The sequence below is a fragment of the Mirounga angustirostris genome, unplaced genomic scaffold (genome assembly GCF_029215605.1).
Source record: "Mirounga angustirostris isolate CCGP_5_RB_7025 unplaced genomic scaffold, mMirAng1.0.hap1 SCAF_5, whole genome shotgun sequence".
Classification (NCBI taxonomy): Eukaryota; Metazoa; Chordata; class Mammalia; order Carnivora; family Phocidae; genus Mirounga; species Mirounga angustirostris.
The window spans coordinates 92738537-92751206 of NW_026991713.1; the positions used below are offsets into that span (position 1 = coordinate 92738537).

General features: G+C 46.4%; 1 protein-coding gene across 5 annotated transcripts in view; it reads right to left on the bottom strand.

Annotated features, from left to right (window-relative positions):
- Positions 1 to 12670, bottom strand: part of ETV6 (ETS variant transcription factor 6) — a 239829-nt gene that overhangs the window by 135126 nt on the left and 92033 nt on the right. For 3 of the 5 annotated variants that reach the window (XM_064591559.1, XM_064591558.1, XM_045873847.3), the window contains one exon: positions 11502 to 11631. The exons of 1 other annotated variant lie outside the window; for it this stretch is intronic. In XM_064591559.1, coding sequence (XP_064447629.1) covers positions 11502 to 11631 — 130 coding nt within the window. The remainder of the gene's footprint in view (positions 1 to 11501; positions 11632 to 12670) is intronic. One more of the 5 variants, XM_045873848.3, reaches the window with a different exon arrangement.

A 12670-nucleotide genomic window follows, 5' to 3' on the forward strand; every position in this document is an offset into this window, starting at 1 on the left:
GTGACCACATACCCTGCCAAAGCATAACACTGGCCCAGTTCACAGCTACAAACCCTCTGTCCTAGATCCATAGTAGCGTCATTGGGACAGTGAAAGTTTAGAAGCCAGCCACTCTCTGAATCTCAATACTCCTTTAGCAAGCAAAAAAGAACGAGACAGGAGGAGACTGCTACACAGCTAAATATAATATGCCATGCTACGGAACCCAGTCATATTTCTTCAAGTTCTTTCCCTGGATCACTCTGAGTAATAGGAATCACCACAGAAGCTCTGTGAAGCAGGTATCTGGAGTAATAGCTATGAAACAGTATGAACCAAACACACACACACACACACACTCATTTGAATTCATCTGAAGTAAAATTTTTCTTTGCCTAAGAATCGAAAGAAAATTTTTTTTTCCTTTTACAAGGTCCAAACAAATTTTACATCTGTTTAGATTTCTGTGGGCCTCTGAAGTTCCTCTCAGCATGATCAGACAACTAAAGTGTAGTTTAAAAGGACATTTATAACCCATGGTTCTCCAGTGAGGAATACCTCTCTCAGGGAATTTCTGCTTTTGTGTTTCTAAAAGACCTTTAAAAATAAAATCCCAAATATCTGGGTGAATATTAAATTTTAAAGGCAGCCAGAGCGCCACACAAAATGCCTGACACAGAGCTGTAAATAGGGGAACGAGAACTATCTGTCTAGGGTGGGGATTTCGTGAGGCGGCTTCACCACCACCCCGCGTAAGAAGTGAAAAGAGTAAGTGTGGGAGTCAGAACTATGAGAACGCCGGTGTGGAAGAAATCAGAATGAAAAAGGAAAGAAAGCGTTTTTCTCCCCCACTCTGTTCACTTGTAGTAGGAAAATCTGCCCAAGACAGAGGAACCTTCCGACCCATCAGAATAACAGGTCTGTGAGCTTGCACTGCTTTCTTGCACTTGCACTTACTTCCTCAAGTAAGGCATAGGAGGAGGAAGAAGAAAGAGTAATTTTATTTCAAGACGGTTGGCACCAAGTCATCTGCTCACATTTATTTCTCGACAATGAGTTCCTGATGTTGGTGACCCAAGAGCTCCTTAAGGAGCTCATCAGCTTTGCTCACGAGTCACCACTGCTTTGGGCAATTCTTTTCTCCCGGGTCCTATACCCCTTTTTCATAGCCTGGGGCAGTAAGCAGATGATCTGAGTAACTAGTTCAGGGCCCCTATTTAGAAATAGTTTCTTGGGTGTGAGTTTCCATGCCCATGGGATGGTATAAGTGTCACTGATTCTCTTTGCTGGCTGGGGCGGATGGAAATGTACTTTAAAGCTCAGCATCAAAGCCTTCACTTTAGAAGCTGAAAGCCTTCATTCCCTTGCCAACTGTGCTTTTTCCCCCCCCTATAATTAATTAATGCAGTATTAATTGTGCATGTGCTATGAGGCTGGCCGAAGGGGGAGGATAGCATGGCCCTATCCATGCAGATCAGTGGCTATGTCAAGCCGGAAACCCAGTGGGCATCTACAGAGGGAGCAAAATGCAGATTGCCATTTTTACAGATTACAGGAAAGGCAAACGTGCCTCAAGTTGCAGAGGGGATTCCCACAAATGGTGCAGTTGGGGTCAAGTAGGTAGTTACCAGAAGCCACACCTGTGCGTAATGCACTGGGCAAAGAGCCAACTCACAGACAGTTCTCAGTTCTACGAGAAATAGGGAGCAGGCCTTAGATCAGAGAGAAGGTTCTTGGGACCCCGTGTAAGGGGCGAGTGGCCGCGACAGCCATCAGAAAACCTGCAAGGCCAAGGTACTGCCTCCGTACCCGATCCTGACCATGGGCAATGTAGGCAAGTGTCCACCAGTATCAGATGTCGAGAATTTCCATATTTCCTTGCAAGAGCGCATCCTCACAAGACAATCACAGCTCAAGTAGAGGACAGTTTCCTGTGTCACTGAAACACCACCATCTGAACTAAAATTTGATGTTGAAGCGCTAGAAGGCAAGTGAATGATCATGATACTTAGCATTTATAGACAATGCGCCACTGCGAACACCCCTTGCACTTCTCTTCTGTAATTAGAGAACAAATAAAATGTTTGAGCCTGTGAAGGACCAGGGGAATCATATACTCTGGCTACTTTGCTTTACATATGAAGAAACTACAACCCTGGGAGAAAGAACAGATTGTTTGGGATGACCCCCCCCCCCAATGAGCACACTGGGCCAATGCTCAGAGGACCGACCCCAGACAAGTGCACTCCCCGCTCTATTACCCTGTGGTAGAATTTCCTGGAACATATGCCATGTTGGTAAACTGAGGCACCGAGATGTCAAACAATTTTTCTGAAGCATGTCAGACTAACAGAAAGTATTAGGAAGTGAAAAGCTTTATTTTGTGGACTCGCTAATATAATCTCCGTTTGAGCACATCATCTTTCTAGCTGTTTTACAGTCGTCCGGGAGATGGATCATCTCTTTTTCACTTACCTTTGTTTCTAACATTCCAGAATTTATAGAGGTATCTGAAAATATACTACAAATAACAGTCTGCATAGAGGACTGAATTTGAACATTTTTCTTCCACTACTTCACAACGTAATTCAGTTTATGTCCCTCACTTTATCCCTTTGGCCCTCGTTGTCTGTAATTTATAAAAATTTCCCTTAACTTAAAAAAAAAAAAAAATCAAGCTGTTAGCTTGGATTTTCTCCTTCTAACCAACAGCTTCTAACCATGATTTCTATCAGTTCCTAATGAAGAAGCAACAAAGTGAAGTGACAAAAAGCCTGAGGGTTTGGGCTTTGATCTGGATTCAAATCATGACTCCTTTACCTTCTCTCTATGTGACCTCTGGCAAGTGATTTACCACTCTGAGCCTCGGATACAGATACAGATATAATATCTACCTTGCAGCGTTAGAGATTACTCAGAATAATATTTGGAAAGGTCCTGGCAAATAGAAAGTGCTCAATAAACAGCACTGACAATGATTCCTTATTCCACACATTATTGTCACAGAAATTTCTTTAGAGTGGCATCTTAGACACAGTCGGCCTCAGAATGGCTCCTAAGGAGAAGCACAGTTCTAGCCAACTTGCAAGAGGGGTATGACAACAAAAAAAGAGAAACTCATTGGCAAAGATAAGCTCCTCCTGGAAAACAAATGGGTAATTAAATCTTAATATTGTGACTTCTAAGGTGGAGCTAATACATAGATTGCCCGCTACACCTGTAAATTTTCTTAAGATATTACTATTCCGGGTGCCTGGGTGGCTCAGTTGGTTAAGCGACTGCCTTCGGCTCAGGTCATGACCCTGGAGTCCCTGGATCGAGTCCTGCATCGGGCTCCCTGCTCAGCAAGGAACCTGCTTCTCCCTCTAACCCTCCCCACTCTCATGTACTCTCTCTCTCATTCTCACTCTCTCAAATAAATAAATAAATCTTTAAAAAAAAAAAAAAAGATATTACTATTCCATGACCTTCAAGACTCACCTGGGTGCCTTTTTTTTTTTTTCCTGATTGTTACAAACCTTCACCCTCCTCAGTGAACCGCTTTAGCTAATGCTCCCACCCCAGAGAATCCAGCCCTGTTGAACTGCTGAAATCAAGTGTTCCCTGCACAGCCCTGCCTGGGTTAGAGTTTTGCTTCCAGGCATCTAATCTGCATCTACCACACATCTACAGCTCTTTATCCAGTACCTAGATCTGCAATCTGCATTTCTATTACTGAAATCTTGGAGCTCCATTTGAGGCTATTTCTATCCATGATCTAGAGGAAACAGAAATAGAGTCTAATTTCAAAGGAATGGAGTTTAATCCACCTACCCAAGATGGAAGCAGGAACTATCAGGGCGGGGTAACTAATTATTCTTGGGAATTTACAGGCAGCACGTGGCCAGAGCCAGGGATAGTTTCTATCTCTCAAATCCTGCTCTACCTTGCTTCAGAAGGGACCAGAAGGAAGAAGCCCCAAAACACACATGGATGGTTCAGGCCAACTGACCCAGAATCCTCCTATAGCAACAGCGAAATCAGTAACACCCAAAGGTCCGTGGCAACTTTTACCTCCAGAAAAACATGAAGATGAGGTGGTCAAAGTCATTCCTGTCAGAAATTCCAAGAGTCTGAGCTACTGATAAGATTTCACTTAGGCATGAAGCAAAATGGGAGAAAATATCTGTTATTTGAGAATGGAAACTTTATCCTATTTGTATAGACTCAGCCCAGTCAATGCTTTGTGATAATGAAGAGGACTTGAGGAGTAACCTAGGAAAGCCATTTCAAGCCAGCATCACACTGAATCTGCATCATGCCTGTCTGCAAGGATTGTGTAGCTATATATGATATCGGCCATGGAACTTATGGACAGGGGCCCTAATATGCCAAGAGAAAGACCACAGAGGTCCTGACGGTTGGGAAGTCCGAGGGGAGACAGTTGAGAGGAGACAGAAGAAATGGGAACATCATTTATTTCCTGTTGTTCTAGTCTCTACTCAGAGAACTGACTGGTTCTCATGGGCTCTTACTTTTAAATGGCTGTCTGGCTTAGTCCATCATCATCTCTCAATATTGGGTCTAGAATAGCGCGGGGCGTCTCTGGGCTCACCTCAATAACCCACAGCACCAGGTAGGGACCATCAATTGCCAAATGCTTCCAAACGTCAACTTCAGAATTCCAAGGACGCGGAGAGCCCTCCCTTCCCCATCCCCCCAGGATCAAGGCGCTTTGTCAGAGCTTCTGCCGGAGGAACTGCCTTAAATGTACACAGAGCTCACGGCATGAAATGCAAAGTGAAAGAAAAGGTCAATAGACCTCTGGTTATATATTTAAAAAAAAAAAAAAAGACATCTATAAATAGCTGCATTTATTGAAGCTGCTTCCTTATCAGGAAGCATGGAGCTAGGAATTAACGTCTGCCTGCATCGGAAATTCTTTCAGACTGCAAGCCCAAAAAGGAAATTTCCCTTCCAAAGCATCCTGGCTGTTCTGTGGCGGGCTGTTTTTTCTCTCCAAGCTGTCTGAAGCAGCTAAGCAGGGCCCTGATTCGGCCCCCGGGTGCTGCTGGAAAAGTAGAAAGCCTTCAAGCATTTGAATGTGAAAAGTGGAGGCACCCAAAGGAAGGCTTAAGGGAAACAAGATCTAAAACGCGGGTGGCTGGCCATCTTTGCTAGAAGTCCCTACTGCTCTGTCAGATGCTGACTGAGAATTAAATCTTCCCCATGTCCTTGCCTCAACTCTGCTGGTGACGTCACGACACGTCACGGGCAGCTGTGCGAGGAGAGGCCATTTTTGGAACGCTGATAACGGCAGAGGACAGGGGAGGACTTGCTAGGTTTGAGAAGAAGAGTAGTGAAGGCTGAGGAAGGAGATTTACAGACTGGGCAAGGCCAGTGAAGAAAACCATGCCAGACAGAGGTACAGAGAGCATGCGGGTAGGAAAGTGCCCGAGAGTGGACTTGAGCTCCCAGAGATCGTGGGTCATTAGAGGATAAAGCTCATTTCCAGTGTGACTTAGGGAAATCAGTCTCAGTGCTATGTAGACAGAACTCTAGGCCTTTTCTTTAGTGAAACAAACAAGGACATACAAGCTTCTCTTGGCCCTTGAAAATGAGGAAGCCACCCCTTTACACAGGCTATTTATCAGCTTTGGAAACTGAAAGAGCCCTAGTGAGCTGGGCATTGTGTGAGATGCTACGCATAAGTTAGCTCTGATCCTTATGGGGAACCCTCCCGAGTAAGTGTATTAGAAAGGTGAGTTTTAGAGAAGTTAAATCATCTCTCTAACAGAGAGAGGCAGCCCTGGAATGCAAGCCCACTCAGGTCTATCTGGACCCCAGTCCTTCCTACTACCAGGCCTTTTCATTTGGAAACACCAAAAAAAAAAAAGCAGTGTGACCTGTTCCCAGGTCATTCCTGGTGAAATGCCAGGGAATGTGGGGACATGATTGAGCCCCACTCCTGGAGCTGGCCCTCTCAGGCCTTCATGGCCAGCTCTGTCCCTCTGGTTGCAGACAGAAACTGAACGTCAACCTGAGCTCACGAGAGAGTGAAGAGAGGGGAACAGCAGAGACGGGTGGGAAAGACCAGAGTGAATTATCCACAGTAACCACCTCGGGTTCCCGGTGGAAGCCGACCTGTTGAGGTTCAGTTCAAATGAATGGTCAAGTGCATGACCAGAGCCAAAGCGTTCCCAGTCCCTGCACCCACAGCCGCCCAGACTCCAAAGTCAGCACTGCTGCTACATCCAAGGCCACAAGACTCCGTCATTAATGTGTTCTCCCCAGAAGCCTCAATGGTGACTTCCAAAGTAGACACCACATTCGGCTCTTCCAGGCTTGGGTGAATCTGGTCAATTCGGTGGACCTATCGGAGCCACAGTCGCCTCATCAATAAAAAAGACTTAGTAACACCTACTTCAAGGACAGTTGCATGATTAAATGAGATAATACATAGAAGCACATGCTGTTGCTTGTAACAATATAAAATATGAAATACGATTATATTTCATTCCCATTTTTGCCTCTTCCCAGGGAACAAAATTAACTTGCAAGTATATAAAATTGTGGGTTGCTCTAGCTAATTAGGAAAGTGAGGCACTGCATCTCTTTTCACTATCCTGGTTCTAATATAGCCTTGCTCACCACGTGACTGTCTTCAACTCAGCTACTCTGCTGAGAAGGCAAAATCACCAAGTGGGTGAGCCGCGAGGTAACGTTTCCAAAGGAAGGCATTAAATTAAATTATTAAACACACACAAGTAGGAGTAGTAATGTAAGAATTCTGAAAGAGTCACAAGGAAAGGAAGTAGAGCCAAGGGACTATTTCTGGTGTTCCGATTCTAGAAAACTCTAAGCAGCTATTATGGCTATTTATTAACCCACAACATCATAAACCGTAACCCTATTAAAAATGATGAATGAGTCCTAGGTTCTGATTTTTAAATATCCATTCACAGGGGGTTTAGAAGGCCCAACCAGCACTGCAAAACGCGGAGCCTCTGAGCAAAGAGATAATGTCAGCCTGTGATTAGATGTGATTCTATCAGCTAAATCCAAAATGATCATGTAAAAAGGAATTTAAAATAAAGAAAGGACATTTAGTGATTTAAATTCTGCCTGATAAGTCTGAAGCATACTTACTATAATCAGATGGGCAGCCCTGAGCATCACTGTTAGAGGCTGAGGGTTGGCACCACCTCATGAGGCACCTATGGCTGCCCCCTCACCACACACACCTCCCCAGGAATTTACAAGAAGGTGGTCTTTGGGCAGACAAATTAGAAAAGTCTCCCCGCCAGAGGTGCCTGGGTGGCTCAGTCGGTTAAGCATCCGCCTTCAGCTCAGGCCAAGATCCCAGGATCCTGAGATTGAGTCCTGTGTCAGGCTCCCTGCTCAGCTGGGAGTCTGCTTTTCCCTCTGCCCCTCTCTCTGCTCATGCTCGCGCTCTTCTCTCTCTCTCAAATAAATAAATGAAAAATCTTTAGGAAGGAAGGAAGGAAGGAAGGAAGGAAGGAAGGAAGGAAGGAAGGAAGGAAGGAAGGGGCCTCACATCATGAGGCCCCTAGTGAGAATGAGGCAATGGCTCTTCTCTTCAGTGGCTGGAGAATCAAGAGTGAGCTCCTCTAGGGACTCTCGGGGATCTTTGGTCCTTTAAGTGTTTTCAAGGTTCAACGAGAGGCTCAGTTCCCATTAAGGACTAGAACTTTGTGTCTTCCACCCACCTGCTATAATTGTTGTACTTCAGCTCTTCTACCCTCAAGCTTAAAAAATAAGTCAGTACCCTTTGTAGAAGGAGGAAAAAATATAAAGAAGAAGCCCTTTCTGTCTTCTCAATAAACATACTTGTGTCTGCTCTCCTAGTAAAGCATGCAGGTTCCAGAAATCTGCTGCAGGACTGCTGACAGGCCCGGCCTGCGCATGTGGGCAGCGAGGAGGCCAGGCCAGGATGGCTCGGGGCTGGCCCCCCTCCCCTTGGCTCTCCTCCTTTCCTGGGCCCAGACTACCCCATCTGGCCCTAGCAAGTCCTCTAGAATCACAACTTAACACTTTGCTCCATTTATCACTTTGTTTTCATCATGGGCAAATGGAAGGAAAGGCATTACTTTCTACTTCTCAATAGCTTGCTAATTTGTCACACTGTGTCTTCAGATTGGGTAATCCTGGGGTTTGCCGAACAAAATGGTGAGAAAGCCTCAGTATGAGAATCTTCACCATTATGAGCCCTGCCTTCCCTCCAACCAGGAAGGGATATATTTTGACTTAAGAACGAAAAGAGAAAAAGAGTTCAGCAAGAAGGCTTATCGGGAGATCAGTGAGGACAAGTGGCTTGAAAAGAAACGACTCTGAGGCACCCCAGTCCGGGGAGTATCTCTTTAAAACAAGCAGCTGAAAATGCTTTCAACCTAGCAATACCATAAATGTCCTGCTGCCGTCTTGGCTTCCAGATTCTTCCCCGTACTTTCCATGAGCATTCCACTGGGAATTGTCTGGAATCCCAGATTAAAACGGCAATAACCCAATGCCCTTGTTAGAATATTTATTTTCTTTTAGGTTTGGAAGCCCAGCTGGGACGCATCTTCAAGTATATGGCACAGCCTCAACCATCCTAGGGGCTACATGAGATGTTTCTCAAACAGCTCGATGGGCAGCTGAATCCTGGAACAGGAGGAGGAGGAGGGCAGCTCAGCCGCATGTGGAAAGCCCCAGCTGAGGACGAACAGCAAGAGCCTGGGAGCCTCCATTTTCAGAGGATTCAGTCCAGATGTCAGGACCAACAGGGCTCAAGCAGATTACCCGGGAGGTCTCCAAAGTCAGGCTGCCAGCGAGGAGGCATCGCCCTGACCTGAATCCATACTCTAACACCTGATTATATTCTAAGGTCGGCAGTAATACGCTACAATCCTGTATCTGATCATTATATATGTGGGGATCCATCCAAGGGACATAAAGTATTCCACAATTCATTGACCAGTTAGAAGATTCAAGCCATAAATCATTTCTGCCACTATAGCCACATCGGTGAATACTGGCTACGTGTCAACCCTGAATTCATCCCTCTATCCAAAAAGTACTTATTAAACACACTTACATAGTAGCGTAATAGACAAGAGCCAAGGCTCCGGAGTCAGACGGAGCTGAGTTTGAATCCCAACTCTACCCCCGACTAACTATGTGACCTGGGCAGGTTCCTTAAATTCTCTAAGCCCTAAATTCCTCATGCGTGATGTGAATGTTAAAAGAACATCTACCCTACAGGTACTGCTGGGAGAATTAAATAAAATAGTTTACATAGAGGACTCCACACAGTTCCTGGACCAGGGCAATCCCACAACAAATATGAGCTATTACAGTTGTGTGCTAGGCGCATGGTAGGCCCTGTACTGCGTGGTAGGCAGCCCAGCTGAGGCCCATGAGGAAACCGTCTACTCCGGAAACAGTGTTGATATAGAAGAGATGGTTCCAAGTATGGAGAAGGACTCCCTAAGTGAGAGTATGATAGCTTAAAGTGGAGAGGGCCGTTAAACGTTCTCTTGTCGCATCACAATATTGTCTGGTAGGAAAACTGGGTATCAGAATGACTGACTCACAGTCAACCAGCTAGTTTAACAGCAGAACTAATTAAGAATGAAGACCTTCTAACTAGCCAGTTTGGTGTGCTTTTTTGTTTCTTCTGCCATGGTAACTACTTATGGGCAGGCAGTCCTGTGGTGAAAGGGCTTCCAAAAATAAAGGCATCCAGAGGCGAACCAAGAGTTAGGGCCTCCTTGCGGGGGATGTCTCAAAGGGATAAAAAGCTATGAGAGAAATCTCTGTTTGGGCCAAGCGTTCACACATTTTTCTTCTCTGCACTAGACTTTAAACTCTGTAAGGGCAAGCATTTTGGTCTGCTTGGCTCGCTTCGGTATCCCCAGCACCAAGAAGAGTGCCCGGCACAGCACAGATAACCAGTAACTATTTGCGGAACAAATAAATGAACGAGATTAGACAGTAGGAGTGTTTTGCCGGCATGGCATAAGCGTGTTCGATTTGGAAGTGACTATTCCTGAAGTGAATATACCAGCCACAGGACAGCTTCTGGAGGAAAAGATGCTATTACCTGACTCCGGTATCTTTTCCAGTCCCGTCTACTCCCCTGGGGCCTCAACACTCCGGTTTACCAAGGACAGGAGAGCCTGCCGTCATGACCCTCGCACGGCATGACACGGCTACAGTCCCAATCTCATCTTTAAACGTTCATTGTGGAGAAGATGGGAGAGTGGAGCTCTGTCCTTGCCCAAGTGAAGCTGGAATGTGCTGTCACTTACAGCAACTTTGTAAATACAGACGGATGCAGCAAGCTGGAGGAGGGGAAGGAAGGGCTCCCATGGCCCTCAGCTCCTCCCCATAATCCCAGCTACCTCCTCACTGGAGGAGAAGGGATGGCCAGCAACATTCCCCTGCGACCTCCCAGCAACATAGCCACCTGATTCCCTGAATTCTCACAGGGCGAGCAAAGAGGAGCCTACATCCTCTGTCTCTTTTTGTTCTCCACTTTCAGCAAGCAACCTTCTGGCTTCTGAGGAGGGATGGAATGAGAGGAGGTGAATATCCTGGGGAGCCAAGATAGGGCCAAGGTGACCCTCCGTGTCTTCTACAACCTGGACCTGCGCCCTCGGGACAATGTTCAAGCCAGAAAACCTGGCATTTTCTTGGCCACTGTGATCAGGGTGGGAATCAGGTGACTCATTCTCCCCAGCTGCCCCATCACGCTGTATCATGTAGGCTGGGTGGCAGCACAGGAAAGAAAGACAAAAAGGAAATGACAGGTGTCGGCTGCTTTGGAGGCTGGCCCCAAGAGCACAAGTGTGTTGGCCCTGATGCTCTGCCAAGCTGCAGTAGAGGATTCAGACAGGGAGCTGGGAGAGGCAGGGGGAAGAGATGATCTGAGAGAGAAAGGTGGAAAGAGTGCAAACTGACCAGAGCCGCAGAGGCAAGGCAGGTGCAAGAGAACAGGAGAGGAGAGGAGAAGAAAGGACAGAACGGAGAGGCCATATCTAGGCAGTAAAATGAAGCAAAGAAAAGCAGCCAGCATGCATTTAAAAAAAAAAAAGAAAAAAGGAGGGGAGGCTCTGTAAAGAAAGGAAGAACACATAGCCTAAAAGCAAAGCAGGGAGGGAGTCTGACTCAGAAACCGCCCAAAATTTAGGGTCTTATGAAAATACTAAAAAGAGCAGTCAAGTGTGAACTTAGGGAGACAAACTTTCCAAAAAAGTTCACTTTGCCTCTTAGGAGATCGAGTGCACTCTGCCCTATAGTACACATTTCCAGATGTTGGAGGTAACGTGGCAGCAAGGGCCAGGAGTCTCGAGCTTTTCAATGGGCTGCAAAGCAGCTTCGCAAAGTGGGCGCCGAGTGACAATTTCAGAGCTTGCCCCTCTCCGGCCCAAAGCCCCGCGCCCCCGCCCAGTCAATCATTCCCCTCTCAGTCTGTCTGTCCTTCTGGCCGTGGTGTTGTGCGTCCTCCCTCCCAGCCCCGCGCACACGCGAACACTCACGCAGGTGCGCGGGCAGACGGATCGAGTCGTCCTCCATCCTGAGCGCTCGGGGCACTGGAACATGAAGTGGAGTCGTGGAAGCGTAACTCGGCACCGGGCTCTCGGGAGGTGTATATGAAATTCGTTCCTGCTGTTAGAAAGAAGGGCAGGAAGAGGGGAGGGGGAAGAAGACAATGAAGGCTTAGAACTGACTTGGGTGTGAAATCAGGGAGAGGGGTGGGGAGCAAAGGGGAGAGAGGGGGCATTTGAGCGCAGGTGGATCAGGCTTCACAGCAATCCCCCTCGTCCCCTCTCCAGACACTCCATCCACTTAGTTGTCTTTCGGATCTCCAGCATTTGGGATTTTTTTTTTTTTTTTAAGATTTTTATTTATTTATTTGACAGAGAGAGACAGCGAGAGAGGGAACACAGCAGGGGGAGTGGGAGAGGGAGAAGCAGGCTTCCCGCAGAGCAGGGAGCCCGATGCAGGGCTCGATCCCAGGACCCTGGGATCATGACCTGAGCCGAAGGCAGCCGCTTAACCGACTGAGCCACCCAGGCGCCCCCAGCATTTGGGATTTATAACAAGGCTCTGGAAAGGCTGAACATAGGGCTTCTTTGGACTCGGGTCAATAGGTGTCCACTTCCCCCTCTCTGCGCTAGTGGTTTGTTCAAGTAAAGAGGAGAGACAAGGTGGAGGAAATGAAACAGCATATCCAAGAGAATGGCTTAAAGACTACTCTCTCAAAAATTGCTTGTCCAAGTTCCATAATTAATGTCACCCATACATTAAAACCTCGTTTCCTCTTCTCTGGCAACATCCCCAGCTTCTAATACAAATATGATTCTGTACTCAGATCCAATGAGAGGTGAGCTCAAAGTGATGGCTTGTAAGTTCTAGATTTAGTTCATAAATCTACAGCAAGATTCTTCTATGGTCTACCTATCTCATTATAAACCAAAAATATCCACTGCTTATTTTTTTTCCTTTATAGCAGGGAATTATCTGCAACATTAATGGCAGCTCCTTGTCCCTTCATTCTCCAACTCAGAATCGATACTTCCCTTCCTTCTGAAGTATTTCAGAGCTCATTCAAGAACTGTCTGCAGTTAAGGCAAGTATTGTTTAATTGAAGATACTTACTCAACTGACAAGGAAAGGGGGGAGGAGGACTTCTGCAGATGCACTG